The sequence below is a fragment of the Chrysemys picta genome, chromosome 23 (assembly GCF_011386835.1).
Source record: "Chrysemys picta bellii isolate R12L10 chromosome 23, ASM1138683v2, whole genome shotgun sequence".
Lineage (NCBI taxonomy): Eukaryota > Metazoa > Chordata > Testudines > Emydidae > Chrysemys > Chrysemys picta.
In genome coordinates this window covers 11,824,746-11,847,423 of record NC_088813.1, presented here as the reverse complement: position 1 = coordinate 11,847,423, position 22,678 = coordinate 11,824,746, and the positions used below count along the sequence as shown (strand labels likewise).

Here is a 22,678-nt window from a genome sequence, read left to right as displayed (position 1 = left end):
CTCTCCGTGGAATTCCACAGCCTCGTCATGCATGATGTACCCAGACACTCTGACTTAAAGCTACGCTAAGGGATTCCAGCATGCATCTCTGTCTTAGTGTAAGAGAACTAATAAGAGAGTCTGTTTCAGGCTCTTGCCTCAGGGCACAATATATTCGTTGCACTGAAAGTGTAGGCCAAATACCAAAATAAAGTCATTCCTCTGCCCAACATGGGCTACAGTCCCAGTGCTTTTCCCTCACCTCGCTGCCCTTCTGAGTCCTTGCTCTAAGCCAGATCCTCCTGTGGGAGTCACTTTCTACTCCCTGCAGTTCCCAACTCCCCAGGCCACCTGCGCTGGATTTGCCTAATAGCCAGGTTCTTTTCCCCGGCACATTTCCACCTCAGCTTGATCTGCTTGCTGGCCTTTATGAGGATCAGGTGCTCTGCAGGCCACCACGGGACTCTTAGCCCCCCCAGCCTCAGCTGATTAATCCCAGGTCAGACTGGGTCCATCTCCCCTTAAAGGGGCCAGTCACCCCGTGACCAGAACCTTAGTATAAAACATGCCTAATTGAATATCGCTCAGATCAGGGTTTCCACGCTGAATTAACTTGCAGTTTTCCAAGTGAAATCTCCCTTTGCTGTTCTCTGCCCATGCCCCTTAACCTCTCCATGTCCTTTGTATAAGCGCATTCCTGGCATGTGTTCCTAAACCCACCCAATTTAGCATCATCTTTTGATTTGATTTGAGTTGTGCTTTTGCTAGCTTGAAACTGGATATTTTGATAGCACTGTGTGGTTGGGGCTTGGACAGCGATGGCCTAAAGGGGAAAGAGTGATTGATGGATACTTGTTCCTTAAGTGGAATGTGGGACGTTACGGTAATTTGTAACCAAGCTAACAATTCTTTCTTTCTAGCAGTGACAGCAAATTGGAGAGGTCAAAGGTTCTAAAAGATTACAGGAGAGCATCTACCAGTGACAAATGTACGTTCATTGCAGCCGACACCCTGTCCTGCACCGTTGAATGCCAAGTTGTTATGCCTTGTAAGGCAAATATTGATTGCCTTGGGTTTCACTCTGATTATCATACATGAATAATGGAGCCCCCACCTTTAGGAATCATTGTTCTAGCCCTGTGATGAGTGTGTTACATGCGCCGGCTATCAATGGCAGTTAATTTTGTTGACGGCTTGAATTGCTGTTGCTGGAAGCTGGGTCCCTGACGGAAGAAAAATGTTCAAAGTTTGGTGTCAATAATGAGCGTATGTGTATGGCGTAACTTCCAAAGCACCTTACAGCTTTCACTGATGGATTTTCAGGTTGTGTATAGTTGTTGCCAGGGTGAGAAGCAGATAGACGAGACTCCCTGTGCTCACCACTTAGCAAACGTTCCCCTGTCTAAGTCCAGCAGATCCCTTCGATCCCTCTTCCACCCTGCCCTCCTTATCCCACTGATCGCTTTTCTCTGCAGTGTCAACGGCTCCTCCACTTTCCCCGGGTGCTCCGATTCTGCCCTTTTCCATGCCATTGAAATTCAAGGTAGCCAAGGCCTGGGTCCTGTGAACCCCTTTGTGGTTCTGGGCTTGTTCCTTCCTTGCATTCTGAGCGACTCTCTTCAGTTGAGTTTGTTAGCCTTTCAGATGAGCGGGTTAGGGACAGCGGGCTGCCAAACAGAACTAGCAGAGAGGCTGAATTCAGTCTCATAAGGGCTGACTTGCTTCTTTGCCCAAACTGCAGGAAAACCAGACACACATGGACAAATTCTCAATTGGCTTTTTTCAGTTTGCCGTTGGCCATGAATACAACTGCTGAGCCAGATTCTCTCCCCTGGGTCCAGCCCCTTTGCATTGCCTGAGGGGTGCAAAGGGGCCAGCACCTGGCCTTACTTTCCCAGCTGAGAATTCCCTGGGTTTGGGGGGGAGCAATCAGAGCTGGCTTCTAAGCCAATTGTTCCTTCCCAGGGGGCTTGATCATATGTTGGGGGGGAGGTAGAGGTAGGAAGTGGATTGTGCTGTCAATTCTCAGCTCAGGTCCAGTCCCTGATTATGATGTTTATTACAGTGGTGCCCAGGAACCAACCAAGAATGGGCCCCATTGCGATAAGCGTGGTACAGACACAGATAAGAAGCAGGGACTGTCTACGCGGGGACCACAGTCAGCTGTCAAGTTAGAGCAGCCTTGGGGTTCTGTAACTTACGTTGGGGTTGGAACCCCTGAAGCCTGAGAATCAGTGAGCTGGAGCCAGCAGGAAGGAAGCCAATTACATCTCCCCTCCCAGTGCAGCTGGAGAGAATCCGGCCCATTGTGGAAAATGGATGTGCAGATGCAATTGCAAACGTGGCCTCCATTGTCAGTCAGATTTAAAATAACACTGTGCAGCCATGGGGGTGTACTATGGCAGGCCTGTGTGCTGGCTAACCGTTTTTATGTTGCTCATCCAGCCAGTCTATCTGCATCTGACAAGGGCAGTGTGTTTATATGGCAGGTTGTCATAAGTCCTATAAGGTTTGCAGTTCACCCCAGCAGAAAGGGGCTGTCCCAAAGTCCTTTACACCACTTAAATCCTAGAATGGGTCTACCCTGGAAATCTGCAGCAGAACACGCACCCTGCGGGTCATGGAAGGGTTCTCCCGGCCAGTCCCAAATAGGCCAGTGCATGGCGGGAGGGAGGGTTCAGGGTAAGACTATGGGTCTGCATTTGCATGGAGCAAGAAACCCTACACAGTATTCTGACCTATAGATACTAATAGCATCCAGGAAAGGGTCTTGTTGCACTTCACCCGGTGAATTACATCCACCCACAATCCCTATGGACTCCCAGCACAAAGTCGTAAGTAATCATGTGTGCATGTGAATTTCACCCACAATCACAATAGCATCCGGGTAATGGAGATGGGGGCGGGGGGAAGAGGATGAGAGGGGCAGAGGTTATAGCTGAACCATGAAAGGTTCATAAAACATAACTGCATAACTCTAGGGCTGATGACCTGAACGGGGCCCAGCTTTCATAATGATATTTAACCAAGTGCATGATGTTCAGGGAGCCCTAACTCGCTAGTCTCCCAGGGACCAATCCTGTCTTAAATGAGCTCAGTGTAGTTGAATACACAAGCACCTAATCTGGACTTTGCACCTGGGGGAGCTGCAGCTCAGGTAGATTCTGTTCTTTGCCTGATGCTAATATGTGCGTTGTCACAGAATACACACATTCATTATTAATGAGCAAGCAATAGGTCATTTGAATTTAAATGGCATCACAGGTGCATACCTTCTAATTGCTCATTTACATAAACCAAATAATCTTTTAAGGTTAAAATCTGAGCCACAAAAACCTCCTGCATATCTACTTATGTAGATTTATGGGAAAGTACAAAGTGTTTTATCATCATCTGAGCAGTATTGAGCCAATGAAGTTTGTAAACAGCTGTACAGACTAATTTGTTGGAACACCTACCCGCTGTTTATAGCATTTAAACGAGGTACAAATTGTCTAGAAATATTGCGATTTACAGATTGAAAGTAACAACTTGCCAGGGGGAAAAACAACCCAAAGTATTAAAACCTTCTTCCAAACCTCTTTTCTAGATTCCCTTTCCTAGAGCGATAGCCAGAACCTGCCACTTTGTGCCAAGAGGGCCACACTGGTAGCTTACTACCAGCCTCACGACTGCCTTCTATGTATTATTACATGCACGACAACTACATTATTCATATTAAGGTTGCAAAGTCAAGCACTGGGAAGTTAGGAAATGGCAGAAGTAAGGGGGTCTGTGGCACCTTAAATCAGCCCCTTGGTATGTGTGCATTAAGATGATCCATGCTTCCCTCTTTCATGCTCTAGGAATAACTCACAGCATCCCTTCCACGGTGACTCAGATCGCAGGAAATAAAATCCACACTCTTAATTTAACCGTTCTTTAGTCCAACGTACAACTAAACCGTTAGTCCTGAGCCGGTTGGCTCTGAGAGGGGTGTTTGTTTAATGCCTTGTGTTAAACATATTTAACCTCAGACGTGACTTTATCGGAAGAACTGGCCGGAGAGCTCCATGGAAGTCAGTCGCCTCGTTTGTGGTGAACAGCGTCACCCTGGAGACTTGTGAGTGAGTAATGGAGGAAGTGAGGAGTTTCTGGAGCTGTTTGCAGAGCCAGCCCTGGAAAGTCATTTTGTGACAAATTATCACATTCTAGGATTTAAAAAAAAAAACACCTGTTTTATTTCTTCCTAACTTTAAATCCGCCATCCCCGCTTTCCCTCCCTCCGCTGGCAAAGCTGAATCCCTGGCCACCTCCCTGCTCTCACTGGAGATTTTGTACAGATGTGCCTTGGTGCTTGCAAACTGGCAGGCAGGGGGTCGGCACTAGAAGTGAAGCATGACTCTCCGGCGCTATTTCTCCAATAAGGGAAGTATCTAGACATCCCGTTGAAACTTGGACTGGGAACTTCTGAATCTATTTAAGCTGGGGGCAGATTCACTGGCTGGGGCAGGAAAACAAAGTCCCACCCACAAATGTTTTACGTCCTTGTGTTCAGGGCTCACTTTATTGTCAAGCAATAGGGCCCCAAAGCAAGATCAAGTAAACTCTAACTAGGGGTACCTAAGCACCCAAAGGCTTTCCAAGCTTTCAGCACCTGGAAAAGTATATTGTCTTGCCTCCCCTTTCAGTAGCCCTTCTGGCTACTATGGAGAGACCCTGTAAAAACACCCCTGATCCTGGGGCTACATTAAAATGCCACAGCTGCAATGCTTCAGCCTAGCCACTCACTACAGTGGGTTTCCTACTGGTTCCCTAGGGTTCACTACAGGTTTCCTAGGGTTCATCCTAGGTTCACTACTGGTTCCCCAGGATTCACTACAGAAGGGTTTCCCTATTGCTGTAATTAATCCACCTCCCTGAGAGGTGGCAGCGAGGTGGACGGAATAATTTTTCCATTGACCTAGCACTGCCTACGGTAGGGGTTAGGTCGACTTAACTATGTTTGTCGGGGTGTGGATTTTTCACACACCCCCGAGCGACGTAGCTGCGTCAACCTAACTTTTCAGTGTAGACCAGCTCTGAGTCTCTCCGGGCTGCTTCTCCTGCCTCAAAGTCAGGAAGTTTTATATCTGATTTCCTGTAGGGCCTGTTCTTGTGCCTAGTCTTGTGCTCAACAGCACCTAGTTTATAGGGCCCATGGGCCATACCAGGCACACTGCGATGTGCGCATATGCTCCAAGGCCAAGTGCCATGTTACAGACCCATCTGATACTTGGCATTTTACCTGCTGAGTTGCAGCAGAAGGCAGGTCAGAGGTTGTGATCATGGGATGAAAGAAGCAGCAGCAGAGAGATGGGGAGAAGCTTTGAATATAATTGTCACTGGCAGGAATAGCAGGAACTGTAAAGGCTACTGCACATTCTCCTGCCTGTAAGCAGGACTAGCAGCAATTAATCTGCTTGTCTCCTGCAGAACAAAGAGATTCCTCTCATTCTACTGCCAGCCGTATCAGTTGCTTTCCCTTATTACCCTGCCCAGTATACGGCAGCTCCTTGCACGTTCACCTTAAGGTCAATAGCACTGATAGCTGGAGACTTGGGGAGGGCCCCACTAATGCGTCATTGATTCTGAGTCATCCTCAGCCCCTGCCCCACTGCTGACTCATATACAGTGGTGAGGAGAACTGTTTCCTGGCACGAGTATGGAGTGGCTAGAGCTGGGGTTGTCGGATGGGGTCTTCACAAGGGGCTCAGGGGAGATAGACCCACAGCTCCCATTGAATGGCATTGGGCTCTTAACTCCCATAGGCACTTTTGAAAATCCCATCTTCCAAACCCCATAGTGAGCAGGCGAATGGACATTTAAGGAAGTATGAAGGGAGTCAAGTGGTGACTCAGCACCAGGGGTGGTCACCCTGATCTGACTGCTGCTTATGTTGAAGATATATTAGACACTCTGTGTGGGCGGAATAGATGGGTTAGAGATCACAGAGGACTCCCCTCATCCTTATGTGCCTTGGATATGACGTCTGTGGGGAAACGTGCACAGGGGAATGGTCATGTTTCCTGCAAGTGAGGGTGTGGCCAGTGTATCTGTGTGCTGCATAGATCCTCCCCATGACCAAAACCCCCATGTAGGAGCCAGATATGGGGCCAGAGCCAGATGTGGGGCCAGAGCCAAGAGATCAGACTAAAGCCCCATATCTGTTGCTTGCCCTCCTCACAACCAACAGCACTCTGAGACCCTCTGATGGAAGCTGCTATATTGCTGCTATTATTTGTACGTGGTAGCATCTAGAAGCCCCATTCAGGGATCAGGCCCCATTGTGTTAGGTACTGTACATGTATAATAATAAGAAGAAAAAGGCAATCCCAGCTTCAAAGAGCTTACAGTCTAACCAGGCTTAGAAATGCCAAGTATAATTAATTGTCCCTATTATTTTATCAGAGCTGCCAGTTATAATCACCAGCATCCAGATGTGGATAGGGGTTCATCCTCCTGGAAACAGCAGCTGTAGTGAGAGTTCTTATCAAAGCAGCGGCGTTCTGTAAGTCTGCCTAGCGAACAAAATCCATCAGGGTGTGGGACACAGACTGACTTGCCTCCCAGACGTGACAATACCTCAGCACCTTTGGGGATGGCTGTGTGATTTATAGCCTTGAAAGGCAGATCTTTGCTATACCAGCGGTAATCTGTCTGGCCTCGTGTGCTAAAACCGCAAAATAATCACGTTAATACCCAGCAATCCACTGGGCCTCGGGGGTCCAATACATTCAGAAAGACAATTTTGGTTCTGTATTTGCGTTAGGTGTCTGTCTAGGGATTTAGACTGCACTCATCTGACATTCCCTGGCTTAGTGTCACAGTAACGGTCATAAAACGCTGCTTGGGGAAACCCAGGGGGAGAACTGACTGGCCTGGTCTTGTCCTACTTACTAGTTGATTAAGACAGTAAAACATTTGTTCCAGTGGTTAGCAGCTCATGAGTTCATTTCTGCCTATCCAATAGGAATCAAAGGCATATATTTGATGCATAGATGGTTTTGGGGTTTATAGAATCATAGCGATGCTATATGGCAGCAAAACATGGTCACCGAGGAAGACTGAAGAACATCAACTGTCTGTCACACAGAGGGCGATGGAACGAACATTTTTGGGCATTTCGCTCCGCGATCGCATCCCCAATGAAATAATTAGGCAGCAGTCTGGAGTCCGAGATGTTGGTGTCAAAAGCAGGCTCAGCAAAATGCGTTGGGCGGGACACGTGACCCGACTCAGTGACAACAGATGGACCGCAGCTATATCGGAGTGGTATCCGCGAGAACTGAAACGGCCACGCGGTCGGCCTCCAAAGAGGTGGGATGATTTCTTAACAAGGAGATATGGACAAACATGGCGAAGGATGGCCAGAGCGAGAGAAGATTGGAAGACGTGTTGTGATCGGCTCAGTCTTAACTGATGAAGGACCGACAGTCTATGCAGAATCATAGACTATCAGGGGGTTGGAAGAGACCTCAGGAGGTCATCTAGTCCAACCCCCTGCTCAAAGCAGGACCAACACCAGTTAAATCAAGGGTTAAGGTGCTGGACTTGGGTTCAGCTCTAGGTGCAGTTCCTAGCTCTGCACACAGACTTTTTCTGTGCTCTTGCGTCAGTCACTGGAGCCTGAGTGAGGACAGCATGTGCTACCAGCCCTCTGAAGACTTAGGTGCTGTTCTGAGTAGGAGTCTGTTCCTGAATCAGCCTCTTTGGCCCAGATCCTCCACGGTATTTAGGTGTCTAGCTCCCATTGATGTAAATGGGAGGTAGGTGCCTAAATACGTGTGAGGCTCTGGGCCTATGTGCCTCAGTTCCCCATCTGTAAAATAGAGATCATAATCCTTCTGTTCTGTCTCTTCTCCATTTAGCCTGGGAGTTCTTCAGGGCAGGGACTGTCTCTTCCAATGTGTATCCAACACCCGGCACGACGGGGCCCCAAACTCAGCTGGGCACTCCAGGAGCTAGCATTATACAGCTCATAATAACACACCACAATGCAATTATGGTTATTTTAACCCCAAATTTGGACTGCCACAGAGTACTACCCATAATGGGCTAAATCCACACTCTACCTAAGTCAATGGAGTTCCGTTAGGAACGAATTCAGCGCAACGCCTCGATCTTTAAATGGGTCTTTTCCTCCACGTGTGCCTAGATTGTAAAAGGAAATGAAACTCAGAGGAAAGATGATCTTGTGCAGGGCGCTGGAAGATTTATGAGCCCTCTCACATTTAAAGGGCCAGATTCTGATCTCATTTATAACCTGCGTCATTGAGATCATAATTTCATGCTTTCCTGGTCACCTTGGTAAGTCACTTAACCTCTCTCAGCCATCATCTGTAAAAGGGAGATGAATGAATGTCAACTAAATTAATATGTTTAGCTGTCACTACTGTACAAAGTTAATCTTTCTTCTCCATGCTTCACTGATCCTGAGCTACTGTAACGCACCCTAGGCAGAAGTCTTTTCTAAGCTGCACCAGGGGAATAGACCAGTGCAGAGCAGCCCAGAACTGGGGAAGTGCAGTGGGCACCTTTATGAGCTGGGAGCGATTTGGCTGCAGCGTAAGGTCTGCACCTTTGGTCCAAATTCATGTTGTCAGTTACCAGCTGCAAAGCCATTGACTTCAGTGGGGTTGCACCTAGGTAAATACGAGCAGGAACAGGACCCAGCCCTATTTCTGTGCGATGCTCTTTCTGCTATGCCTGAAGCTTTGCTATGGTTGGGGTAAAGAACATGGGCGATAAAGCTGCTGAAGGCAACAGCATTGACTGGCACTTGTAATTTTAGACATGGCAGTCCTGTAATGAAGCCGGATGGCTTAGCCAGAGTCTGCGGTGGAGCTGTACAGTTTTGTATCAAGCAAGCATGGCTTCATGGGTCCCCGTCCCCCCCCCAGTGTTAGCTAACATCCTGGAGAGAAAATGTATTGATTCCCTGCCATTACTCTAATTGGATTGATCCTCTCCAGATGCCGTTAGCATGCTGATGAAAGAGGGCAAGTGGGACTGCGTTTCCACATTCTGGTCACATACAATAGAGAGCATGGTACAAGATGGGTTGATGTTAGTGTGTGTATTTGTATTCTGCACAGGACCATCCTCCGGGGCCTTTTACAGAACTCGGAGGCTATTAAAAGGCAACATCAAACAGCGTTTCTTCAATTTAGACGTCGAGCCAGAAACTGGTCCATGGAAGCTGCTCCCCTGAGAGCTGCTTAGACTTTACGTAAAGTGCTCATTAGGGAAGCCATTGGTCTAACAGCATCTTTCAGCTATTTCCTGTGGCTCCAAAGAGGGTAGAAAAATAAGAGGAACGCTCTTGTTCATGGTGTTTGATTTGTTGTACTTCCGTGTACGGTAACTGACACATCTCAGTCAAGTTCAAATCGTTCATTGGGTTTAAACAAGTCCATTTTCAATATTTCTTTTTCTCTTTTGGAAGAGCACTGTGAGTCTGTTTTAGCACCGTTTTGTCACCAGGTCCCGTGTTTGCATTTTAGTGTTAAACTCACTGGATTTAAGTAAAACAAAAAACAGCTCGTGAGATTGATGTGGATCTAACAGTTGCTAACTTTCAAATGACACTATTTGCATAAAAATAGATGGAGAAATAGCAGAGCCTTTCACTGGAAATTCATTAACTAATTTACTCAGACATACCCGGGAAACACTATTTTAGATATAAGGAACAAAAAAGCATACAATAGATTTTGGATTATTCTTAGAGCCCTTTCTAGTGGTAGCTCCTCTCCATAGAAGCATCAAAGGGATGTGTCTTGTAATAGAGTCCACACCAAAGCCTTGCATCTCTCCCTCCTTCAGGCTGTGGGGTGGGGTTTAAAATCAAAACCCAAATCTGTGTATGGTCCCTGTCGGTACAAAGGGTGCAGCTGAGACCTGTGATCTGAATGCTCCCCACTGTGGCCTATTCAAATGGCAGACTTTGTAAGCTCGGGCCAATCTCTGATCTTAAGGGAAGTAAGAAGGGCAGCGTCTGCAAGGGGTGCAGAAATGCACCCCTCTCCCAATTGTTGCTGCCCGTTTTTCTACTAACACAAAAGTATCTCCAGCAGGGGTGGCCAACCTCTGGCTCCGGAGCCACATGCGGCTCTTCAGAAGTTAATATGCGGCTCCTTGTGTAGGCACCGACTCCGGGGCTGGAGCTACAGGCGCCAACTTTCCAATGTGCCGGGGGGTGTTCACTGCTCAACCCCTGGCTCTGCCACAGATCCTGGCCCCAGTTCACCCCTTCCCGCCCCCTCCCCTGAGCCTCCTGAATGCCACGAAACAGCTGCTCGGGAAGTGCGGGGAGGGAGGTGGAGGTGCTGATGGGCGGGGCTGCCGGTGGGCAGGAGGTGCTGGGAGCAGTGGAGGGGGAAGCTGATGGGGGGCTGCTGACATATTACTGTGGCTCTTTGGCAATGTACCTGTACATTGGTAAATTCTGGCTCCTTCTCAGGCTGGCCACCCCTGACCTATCCAGCATTAAGAGCTGCAAGGCCCCAAGCTGCCAGAAGGGGAGAATCAGGCAATGAATTAACTGCCCCATGGAGAGGAGGTGATACTGGGGAGGATCTGACAGCAAGTTGCCCACTCAACCTTCCACTCCTGTTGCCCATGAGATACAGGGCCTCTGAATGAGTGGGGATTCTTCCCAGGTGGATATTTGTGCTGTTTAAAGGCAGCCTGCCCCTCCACCCCCTTCTACATCCTCCAAACGACTGAAGTTTCCAAATCAATTGCAGGGCCTAGACTGGCTTTTGCAGTGTTTCATCCGCACAGAGATGGAAGCAAGGTGAAAACTGGAGCCCGGTCTTCATTCCTGCAGGCCTGAGCCATACTGTGCCTTTATTTAGGGACCTAACACAGGAGAGAGAACCTGCAGACAATCCATGCTTTGTTTGTGTCTCTGAACCCTGGGCACAAACAGAGGCTGAGCCCAAACATTTAACTACTAAATGCATTAATTACCATCTCTGGGGTAGGCAACACATGCCAGTAACCATGTTGCTACTTGGAAACGACATGGATTGTTAAATGATCCTTAAATTGCAATTGCTGCTACTCGACGTTGCTGATTTCAATTTCCTAGAAATATTTGTCCTTGAAGCTCTACTTGAAGAGTGTTAACTTGAGATGTGCAAGCTAAGCAGCTGCACAGGGGCACAAAAATTATGAACTGAAGTCCGCTTCAGCATGAATTAATATTATAGGCTAGATGCTCATTAGCTCCATGGACTAAATCACTAGCTCCATGGACTTCAGCCAAGCTATGCTGATGGACATTTTCAGCAGTATCAGGTGCTAACGTTGGCCCCAATTCTGCACGGTGCAGACTGCCCTCAGCTCCTTTAACTTCAGCACCTCATAGGATCAGGCCCCTTCAGAACTTGAAGTTAATGCTAAAGTCTGGCATTCATTCACTCCCGATGAAAATAAGCTATCTAGGAACAGCTGGTTGTGAGCTGTAGCAAATGCAAACCCATTTGTCCCAAACAAAAGGTTGATTTTTCCCTGCACCACCCGTAAAACTGACAGGCTAACATCCTCTGATGAGATTTCATAAACAAATATACTGCTTGACAAGGGGGTAATAAAATAATAAAGAGCAATATCATTGTAGCAAAATACTAGATGATAGATAGGAGGTAATAGATAGGATCTAGCTGAGCTCCATTCAGTTTAGCAAACATGCCTGGGTGGGAATTTCTAGGGCTACATTCCTGAAGGGGGGGGATTTTAAATGATAAGGAGGAAACCACTGGAACAGGATGGAAGGGCACAAGGATTTAACCTGAGCTTTCCCTTCCTTTTGGACAGATTCTCACAGGAAGGACCCTTGAAGTACCAAGGTCCAGCTGGGATGTGTTAAGCTCAGACCGAGAGCCCCAAGTCTGAATTTCCCTGTATGTAGCAGTTGAGTAAGAATGTTAATAGTTTTTGATCATGAGAGGCTGTGTGGTTCAGTGCAGGGGATTGTGAGTCAGGGTCCTGGCTCCCTTTCCCATCTCTACCTTTCTGGATGGCCTTGGGCAAGTTACTCTGTCTCTCTTGCTCTCTCTGCTTCAGTATGCTCTAGTTTAAAGTGGATCTAAGAATCCTTGCCTAGTTTCCAGGAATGCTATGATATTGTAGGAACGTAAAAAGTGCCACACCAGACCAGATCGGTGAGCCAGCATTTCCTCTTCATGTAGAAGAAGATGCAAAAAAACCTTTGCAAATAAGCAGTTACGGAACAATGTGGCCATAGAGTCTCTTTGCCAGTTAGTGGTTGGCTTATACCGTGAAGCATGAGGTTTGTAGCCCTGCCAACCTTTTGTTTGATAGGATTAAAAAGAAAACACATTCTTGGATAGTCTCATTATCCACAAAGGCAGGGATTTTCAAAGGAGTCTAAGCACGCACATCCTATTTAATTTCAGTGAGATTGAGTTCCTAATTCCTATAAGTGCCTCTGAAAAGTCCATCCATAAATACTGATCCTTTTGGAATCTTTGGCTCAGGGGCATCATGGGGCAATGAGTTCCAGAGGCTAATTGTACAAGGGGAGGGGAAAAGAATTTCTTTTTATAAGTAATGTACTGCCTTTCATTTTCAAAAGCATTTTAAGATTTGGGGGTGAAAAGTGGCTGCACAAATACCAAGATGCTAGAAATGCAAAATCATAATATATTGCATAACTGTTCTGTAGAATGGAAGCCATGAATGCAATACAATACAATTAACAGAAAGAGCATAGCTTCGTGTTCTGAGCATAGGAGAGAGAGAGGCAGGAATCCCTGTGTTCTAATTCCCTAGCTCTGATACCAGTTCCCTCTTTAGCTTTGGACATACCACTTAACTTTTCTGACTCATTTCCAACCAGTGCAAAATGTGGACAATGCTTATTCCTCCATAAAGGTGCCATGAGGATTGGTTATTTATTTTGCAAAGCATTTAGAATTTAAGTACTAAGTATTAATTATTATGATTATGGAAACCTTCCAAAATAGCACATCTCTCAATCACAGAAATAGGAAACATCTGAAAGCTTTCACCATTCAAAACCACTGTGAACCTCATTAAAGAAAGAAACTTCCTTCAAATGGAAAAGATGAGAGGTCAAGAAGGAGTCCATTGAACTAGAGGAAAAGGTCACCCACAAGTGAAAGAGCTTAAAGAATGTTAGAAAGTAGGCAAGGCTAACGCAGCTGGCTAGAAATAAACTGGTCATTAACTACCCTGCAAGCCAACACCATATGCTGCCTTTTAATAGAGAAGAAACTCAGGGGTGATTAATGGTAATAGACTTGGCACACTTTGGAGCTCATTTATATTGCCGATAAAAATGTAACATAGCACAAAGGGGACTGCAGCCCAGAACCAGTGGCTGAGCATCCGCACCTCTCAGCTTCCAAAATGTGGACATCAGCGTAGAGCTGTGCAGGCCAACTGTTTCTGTACATGAGAAATATTGCCCTCTCCTGCTGTGCTCCTTGAGGGAGAAGTGGGCATCACCTTGTTTACCAGTAAGGTAAGTTTCACAGTAGTTTTGACTTTTACAGAAATCTGCAATTTTAACATCTTCGCCTGTTGAAAGATGGTGAATTTATATACCCAAAGGCTTCTGAAATCCAAATACTGGAAGCTGAAGCTAGACAAATTCAGAGTGGAAATAAGATGTAGTATTTTAACAGTGAAGGTGATTAAGCATTGGAACAATGTACCAAGAGTTGTGGTGGATTCTCCATCCCGGCAATTTTAAAATCAAGACTGGATGCTTCTCTAAAAGATGCTCTAGTTCAAACAGGAATTATTCTGGGGAAGTTCTGTGGCCTCCGTTATGCAGGAGGTCGGACACTGGTCTCCTCTGGCCTTGGAATCTATGAAGCTATTTAGTCAACGAATAGGTACAACAGGGGCAGTAGGAGCTTTCTGTGCGCTCCCCTTCGCAGTGTGTCCTAGTCCTGATTCAGAGGAACCACCTCTGGAATGAGAGTTTGTCAGTCCTTGGCCTCTGAGCTGAAGCCACCAATAGAGATGGTGGTTTTGTGACGTGGGTGAGTTTGCCAACTCAGTTCACCGGGGGCCACCACGCGGTCAGCAGATGGTAATGACGTTCAGCCACTACCAACCTGGGATTCACATGAAGTGCAAGGAAAGGCTCCAAATCCTGTTACCAAGTCCCTGACTCCCCTTGTCCTCCACTGGTTAGTGGCATGAATCACTTGCTCAGCGTTATTGTTGAAGTGTTAGTTCATAAAGATATAGCTTTGTAAACTGGCAATGCTGGTGTGTCTCAGTTCCAATCTTCACGAGGGGAGTAAACTTTGTCCCCCCTCAACATCTGCCTACAGGGTCTATTGCAGTATAGGGAGATGAGAAGTGATTGCAGTTAACACAAAAGAGAACATAAGAACGGCCATACTAGCTCAGACCAAAGGTCCATCCAGCCCAGTATGCTTCTACTGACAGTGGCCAATGCCAGGTGCCCCAGAGGGGGTGAATCTAACAGGTAATGATCAAGTGATCTCTCTCCTGCCATCCACCTCCACCCTCTGACAACCAGAGGCTAGGGACACCATTCCTTACCCATCCTGGCTAATAGCCATTAATGGACTTAACCTCCATGAATTTATCTAGTTCTCTTTTAAATCCTGTTATAGTCCTAGCCTTCACAACCTCCTCAGGCAAGGAGTTCCACAGGTTGACTGTGTGCTGTGTGAAGAACAACTTCCTTTTATTTGTTTTAAACCTGCTGCCCATTCTTCACTGAGGCCCCTAGACACAGCTAGACCCTGTGGTTCCCTCTAGCTGCCAGACTGACAATACACACAAGATGTGCTGTCTAGGGGGTTTCTGTATAGGGCCTCTCCACATTCTTGCCTGGACTAGGCAGCCACACAAGAGCCAGTTGATTACCCTAAACCAGGGGTGGCCAACCTGTGGCTCCGCAGCCGATGTGGCTCTTCAGTAGTTAATATGTGGCTCCTTGCAAAGGTGCTGACTCTGGGGCTGGAGCTACAGGTGCCAACTTTCCACTGCTCGACCACAGGCCCTGCCCCCACTCCACTCCTTACCCCAAGGCCCCTCCCCTGAGCCTGCTCCACCCTTGCTTTTCCCCCCTCCATCCCAGAGCCTGCTGTACACTGCGAAACAGCTGATTCTACTGACTCTAATGGGAATTAATTAGTTAAGAAGGGCTGCAGAGGACCCATAGAAATCAATTTGAAAAGACCCTTTCAGGTCAACTCCCCAGCCCTGCTACCACTGCATCAAATTACTTGTAGATAAGGGCAGACAGATTGCCTACAATGGCATGCAGCCCATCAGTGACTGCCAGTAACAAAAATCCCCAACTGTTGGAGATGGGCCACTAGATGGGTAGGGTTCTGAGTTACTACAGAGAATTCTTTCCCAGGTATCTGCCTGGTAGGTCTTGCCCATATGCTCAGGGTCTAACCGATCGCCATATTTGGAGTCGGGAAGGAATTCCGTCCCCGAGTCAGACTGGCAGAGACACTGGGGGTTTTTCACCTTCCTCTGCAGCATGGTTTAAACTAGTACAAATAGTGAATTATCTGTAACGTGAAGTGTTTAAACCATGATGTGAGGATTTCAGCAACTTGGCCAGAGGTTAGGGGTGTGTTTCAGGAGTGGGTGAGGTTCTGGGGCCTGCTGTGTGCAGGTCAGACTAGATGATCATGCTGGTCCCTTCTGCCTTAAAGTCTGAGTCTATGAAAACACCACTTGCTGCTTTCCCCCTCTCAGTGAAAATTTGGTCAAGTACGTTTAAAAAGGAAAAACATTTTTTTACGATGACACATTTTGCTCAACTCAGAAATGCCTGCTGGGAAGGGAGGCTATTAAATTTACACTACACACTCTGTTCATAATACTCTTCCTCTGATCAGTGTCCGGCTGCATGAACCCTCTTGAGTACAAATTGGCAAGGTTGTATGACAGCATGTACAGGTCACATAAGGGGGCCACACTGCTCTGCTGCCCCCCATCCCAGGGATGTCCCAAGGGGACAGCGTCACTGAGTGGAGGTAATTTGGTATAGCTGTGCCTAGTTAGGTTCTGACTCTTTAAAAGGGTTTGGGCTACTGAAAATGCAAGGGGTAGGGTGAAGGTATAAAAAGCTACTCTATTCATAATTGGTTGGGAAACTACACACTGTTCAGTTGCATGGAGAGAGTGTGATCAGAGGCTGGGCTATTTTGGTTGTACACAAGCCTTGCAAATAACCTGGAAAAAGCAGAGGGTGTGGTTTTATTTTGTTGCTTAAGCTAGATCTGCTGTGAACTTTCCTTCTGGCTAGTCAGACCCTGGCCCTGCTATGGGGGAGAAATCAAGACAAAAAATCTCCACATTTCTTTCCTGACTAGGTAATGTGTATTTCTCTCTCCTCCTCCAGATGTTTCTTGTGTGGTGAAAGAAGCCTGGCTCCTAGCTGACTGGCATGTAGACAGATGTTCCCTGGGCTGGGCAGTCATTGAACACTTAGAGCCAGTTACAGAAGAGGGGAGTTTCCAAGGCTTCACCGGACAGATAAATTGTGGATGGCCAGGCTGCCGCCTAGCTCCTAGTGAGCTGGGTTTCACCTCACAGGCCATAACAGCAGCTCTTCAGTCTGGGGCAGGAGGAGGAGGGTGCTGGTTTCCTGCCCCTTCTTTGCCAAGCACAGCCCCATGAGGTGGCTGCTCCCAGACATTAGGTCATCGGGCAGCGCACCAGCAGCAGCGGGCTCTGCAGTGCCCCCCTCCCCAGAACCTTAGGCAAAAATAACAATCCAGAATTAGACCAGGGTGTGGTGGAAGCATTTCTCATGGAAGGAGTGTGTGTGTGAGAGAGAGAATGTGCCGCCCGGGTGGGCATCACCCCCAGTGATCTCTTTCCATCCCCTCCCTCCCCCCCCTCCTCCTCCTCCAGGGCGGCCTCCCTCTCCCCCCCTGCTCCCCCCCCCGGCGGTCTCCCTCTCCTCCCCCTCTCCCCAGGGCGGTCTCCACCCCCCCACGGTCTCCCTCTCCTCCCCCTCTCCCCAGGGCGGTCTCCACCCTATTCCCCCACCCCCGGCGGTCTCCCTCTCCTCCAACTGCCCCCGGGCAGCCTCCCTCTCCCTCATTCCCCCAGGGCAGCCTCCTCTCTATCCCACCCCCAGGGCGGTCTCCCTCCCCAGGGCAGCCTCCCCCTCTCCCTCATTCCCCAGGGCAGCCTCCCTCTCCAGGGCAAGTACAGATCCACTCTCCCCGAGCAGCGTCTTTCTCCCCTCGCCCAGCCTGGCTCCCTTCCCGCCCCTGTGCCAGCCGGAGCTCGGAGGAGCGGGCCTCCCGGCGCAGCTGCACCACAAGCCCCACCCCTCGGAGCTGCGGGCCGAGGCCCACTCAAGTCCGGCAGCCATAGGCCACGCCCCCTCCCATTGGGACCCCCAGAGTCTGCCCGGCCGGGGCACCCGTTTGTCCCAGCCCCGCCCACATCCCCACAGACCACGCCCCTCCCATAGAGACTCATTGGCCCGGCCCCGCCCCCCGAGGCCCCGCCCCCTCTGGCGCCCCGGCAGCCGCTGGCGGAGGCTGTAGCGCGGGGCAGGCAGTCAGTCGCTCTCAGGGCGGGTGCGGGGAGCGGCGGCGTCTCTCGGTCCGGGCGAGGGGGGAAGGAGCGAGCCGGCGCTGCCGGCCGGGCAGGGGGAGCATGGCGCTGTCGATGCCGGTGAACGGGCTGAAGGACGGTGACAAGGAGCCGCTCATCGAACTCTTCGTCAAGGTACGGGCGGCTGGGGAGGCTCGTACCCCCCCCCCCCGGGTCCCCCCCGTCAGCTCCCTCCGCCCCGGGGAGACCGACCGGCCTCGCGGGACCCGTCCTCAGCCCCCCCCGGGACCCCCCGTCAGCTCCCTCCGCCCCGGGGAGACCGGCCGGCCTCGCGGGACCCGTCCTCAGCCCCCCCCGGGACCCCCCGTCAGCTCCCTCCGCCCCGGGGAGACCGACCGGCCCCCCGGGACCCGTCCTCAGCCCCCCCCCCGGGACCCCCCGTCAGCTCCCTCCGCTCCGGGGAGACCGGCCGGCCTCAGCCACCCCGGGACCCCCCCCCCGGGACCCCCCGTCAGCTCCCTCCGCCCCGGGGAGACCGGCCGGCCTCAGCCACCCCGGGACCCGTCCTCAGCTCTCTCCGGAACCCCCCTCAGTTCTCTCCGGGGTCTCCCCTCCTCAACTACCTCCACCCCGGGGAGACCGGCCGGCCCCGCGGGACCCCCCCTCAGTTCCCTCCATCCCGGGGAGACCGGCCGCCCCCTGGAACTCGCCCCCGCCCTCAACTCCCTCCATCTCGGGGAGACCGGCCCGCCCGCTCCCCCCCCCCCCCCCCGAGCTCCAAGTCTGAATCCATCCCCGCCCCCGCAGTACTCAGCCTTGGGGGCGATTCCCCCCCCGTCTGATAGCCCTTCCCCCCCCCCCTTGAGGGAGCCCCCGCGGCTTCCCCCTCTCCGGGATCCGGCCTCCGTGGCCAGCCCCGGTGAGTCCCCTCCGCTCACTCATCCCTGGGCGGCTCCCTCCGAGCAGCGCTAGGTCCCTCCGAGCAGGGAGTTCCCCCGCGTCCCGCCTTGGGGCGAGGCCTCCCCCTCCCCGTGGGTTTTCCCGCTGCCGCCTCTTTCTCCTCTTCCCCCCCCAACATCATCATCCTTCGTGCAGGGTCTCCCTCGCCATTAGGGTGACCAGATGTCCCAACTTTATAGGGACAGTCCTGATTTTGGGGTCTTGTTCTTATATAGGCTCCAATTACCCCCCACCCTCTGTCCCGATTTTTCACATTTGCTGTCTGGTCACCCTACTCGCCATGCCGGCCGGCCGGGGTCCGGGCTGGTGCGGGATGCACACGGGATCGCTGTATAAGGGGATCGGAGTTTGGAGGGGGAAAGTTTTTTTGTTTTTTGATGAAACTCTCTGGAGTGGGAGAGAGGAAACTGCCCCAAGAAGAGAGAGCTTCACTCTTTTGAAGTCATTGTTAGTCCCTCCCTCCCCCCCGCCATTGTTTCAAATGTAACTTTATTTTGTGGGTTTCATGGACCTCCTCCCCCCAGAGTTAATAATCAAATTAGTTCTAGCCCAGCCCCTTATTTAAGCGGTACAGAGAAGAGATGTCTTCAGCTGAGATTTGAAAAAAGAGATGGAGAGTCGATGAGGCAGAACGCTAGGGCGTCTGAAGTCATGCTGTGGTGAAATCATTCTGTCATGCAGACAGTGAATAATCTGTTACTCACCCGATCTTGGTGTGAAAAGTGGCACGTGAATTTCTTTGTTGTGGTGTTTCCAAAACCTTTTCTTAGATCTGCAAAATGCTTTTTCCCTCAGTGGCTGTAGGTAATGCCCACCTTCCTGCTGCAGTTGAGGGGGCAAATACATACAGGGCTGGAGACAACTCGAGACAGGGCACCCTATGCAGTCTTCAACTAGAAAAGAGGAAGTGGAAGCTACCTAAAGGTCTTGAAGCTGTGACCTACAGTAAATATGTACATATAGTTAGCAAATGATAATACAAACCACAGAAATATTTGAAGAAAGATACTAAGAATATGTACGTACTTTACAGAAAAATTGTCCAAACAGGAAAGAGAGCAGCTGTTGCTATTATAATTTCTTCATAGCAGACAATGTGCTCAGTTTTGAAATGGCAAGGAATAGCTTCTAGTCTCCATACCTCAGTACCTCACAAATGCACCACAGTTCACCTCCCTACAATGTGTGTGCATGCAGTTGGAGATATCCAGGAACATTAATAATCTTTTGTTCCGCTGCAACAATTTAACTATTTTGATTGAAACATAATAGGCCTTTAAATACGCAACCAATTTTTCTTCCAGACAAGGAGAGAAGTGTGTGGTGTTGCACTGTATTTGCATTTCTCATAAAATAATGCAAATACCATATGCTTCTCAAATGTTTTGTATTTGTATGATGTAAAATTTTGGTTACTCTGGGGCTCTTTGATGATGCATCATCATCACTTCTGCTTCAAAGTGGGGGAAGAAGATTGTGGGGAATAAGTAGCAATTTTTTTGTTTGCCCATAGGTTAAATTCATCAAGGAAAAATACCTTGGGGGACTCACTTTTTTAAAAAACTGTTTTTAACCCTTCAAATGAGGTTTCTGTCCAGTGCCATGAGAGGATAATACAAGTTTCTTAATCTCTTTTTTGGAAACTGCTCATTATACCAATCACAGGGGTAGAGTTGAATAGTTAAAGCTTCCACCAAGACCTTTTTGAGTTTGCGCTGAAGTTAAGTGGCCCACTTTAAAAAAAAAAAAAAAAAAAAAAAAAAAAGCTAAAATCTTTCCATTATTTAAAAGGTTGTATCAAGTCTCTACCAGAGGATATACTAGTAACCACCTAGAGAAGTCACTACAACAGAGGATTCCTGTTTTATTTGCCCTTTTTTTTTCCAAAATATTTTATATCATAGAAGCACAGTACACATGGTGACAATAAAACAGTAAAATATAGGTTATTCCTATTTGAAATGTTAGTCACAATTGTCTGTAATGCTTATTTAATATTAGAATAGCACCCAGAGATCTCAAGGAGGATTTGAGCCCTATTGTGCTAGGTAAACCTAGGGTGATATTTTCAATGATTTCATAAGTCACTGAGATGCTTTTGAAAATTCCACCCGATAGTGTAGGGCTGGGCAAACTTTTTTGCCTGAGGGCCTCAGCAGGGTTGCAAAACTGCATGAAGGGCCAGGTAGGGAAGGCTGTGCCTCCCCAAACAGCCTGGCCCCCACCCCTATCTGACCCCTTCCACTTCCTGCCCCCTGACTGCCCCCCTCAGAACCCCCCCATCCCCCCTCGGTCCTTATCCCCTGACTGTCCCCTCCCAGAACCCCCCACCCCTAACCGCCTCCCCAGGACCCCACTCCCTATCCAACCCTCCCTGTCCCCTGACTGCCCCAACCCCTAGCCATGCCCCCACCCCAACAGATCCCTTGGGTGTCCCATGCCTATCCAACCCCCCCTGTTCCCTATCCCCTGACCCCCCCCATGAGCCTCCACCCCATCCAACTGCTCCCTGTCCCCTGACTGCCCCCTGGGACTCCCTGTCTTTTATCCAACCCCCCGGACCCCTTACCATTCTGCTCAGAGCAGCATGTCTGGCAACTGCGCCGCCCGGCCGGAGCCAGACACACTGCTGCGTTGCCCTGCAGGGGCGTGCATTCCTGCTGCCCAAAGCCCTGCCTGCATGGCAGCGTGGCTGCGGGGGAGGGAGGACAGCGGGGGAGGGGCCGGGGGCTAGCCTCCCCAGCCGGGAGTTCAAGGACCGGGCAGGACGGTCCCGCGGGCCGTAGTTTGCCCACCTCTGCAATGGTGTCTGTCCTGAAGAACTTCAACAATCGAAGACAAGTGGCATATGAAAAGTGTTGGAAGAGGGATAAAGCCAAATATATACATATCTGTGTATTTATTTCTTGAGATTTATATCGTTGCATCCATCTGCTACTCTGGGTGACTTTGACAAATAACAATACAACAGAAATAGCAGTAAATTTCCATAAAAATCCCCAGTGAAACTTCATCTCCATCATGACCCAATAGATGGGCCTCTTCCTACCAAATATGTGTCAACTATAAACGGTTGCCTTTAACAGTCCCAACCACATCAGACCTGTCTTTGCATTTTTTCTGATAATTTTATAAATATGTAATGGGCTAATTTATCTTTATGTACCCTACTCTCCATTATTAATTGTCTGGTTTCTTATAGACTTCAGGGCAGAGATGGGTCTTGAGGTGGGATTTGAAGGAGAAGAGGGAAGTGGCCTTGCGGATCAGGTTAAGGAGGGCACCCCATGCATAAGGGTTTATGAAAGAAGGCACAGAAATGTTTGCATGAAGGACATGGTGGTGGTTCTATAATCAGGTACCAAGAAGGATGCTGGAACGCTTGAGGGAACTTACTGTTCCTCTTTCATTGTCCTATTCCATTCCAGAGTGTTACATGTATATGGAATACATGTGTGCTATTTCACAGTTTTTTGGCATGAATTTGGAATGACCATATCCAGGGCTATAAGTGAGTATTGCCTACCACTAGGAATCTATCCATCCCAATTTTATGAAAATACCATATCACAACTCCCAGCTGTGGGTATAATATCTGCCTTTAAAGTCAGGTCCTCAGACCTGAAGAAGAGCTCTGTGTTGCTCCAAATCTTGTGTGTGTCTCCAACAGAAGTTGGTCAAATAAAAGAAATTACTTCATCCACCGTGTCATTTTAAAGTCAAGATCAGGTTTTTATTTATTTATTTATTTTTAAACAAACAAATAAAAAGGCTCGTAACTGGTCCAGGGCATTATCTTGCCCTTCCTGATGCTTAGGTCAGGGAAATCTTAGAGGAAGATTCCCACATTTGTAGGGAGAGAAGGAAAAGTTTTTTCTGGCAACTTGATTAAAAAGCCATTTCCACTTCCAATGCTCTGTAACCTATCCCGCATTGTGCTTAAATCTTTCTGGGAACAATAGTCTGTCATGCAGTTATTGTTCAGTGGGGAGCCAGCTGGGTAGAAAATAGCAGGACTATTAAGATGGTCATTTCCATACAAGCTAATGTCAAATAAAATAGAACGTTTAAAATAAGACACCTATTAGTTTTTAGCTTAACTTTAATGGCAAGCTAATTTGGTGTTGTTGTCAGGCATTATGTT

The 22,678-nt window shown here is 48.8% G+C and overlaps 1 protein-coding gene across 1 annotated transcript in view; it reads left to right on the top strand.

Moving 5' to 3' along the window:
- Nucleotides 1-17,537: 17,537 nt before the first annotated feature.
- Nucleotides 17,538-22,678, top strand: part of CLIC4 (chloride intracellular channel 4) — a 58,041-nt gene continuing 52,900 nt past the window's right edge. The window contains exon 1 of the mRNA XM_005302063.5: nucleotides 17,538-17,748. Coding sequence (XP_005302120.1) covers nucleotides 17,677-17,748 — 72 coding nt within the window. The 5' untranslated portion in view covers nucleotides 17,538-17,676. The remainder of the gene's footprint in view (nucleotides 17,749-22,678) is intronic.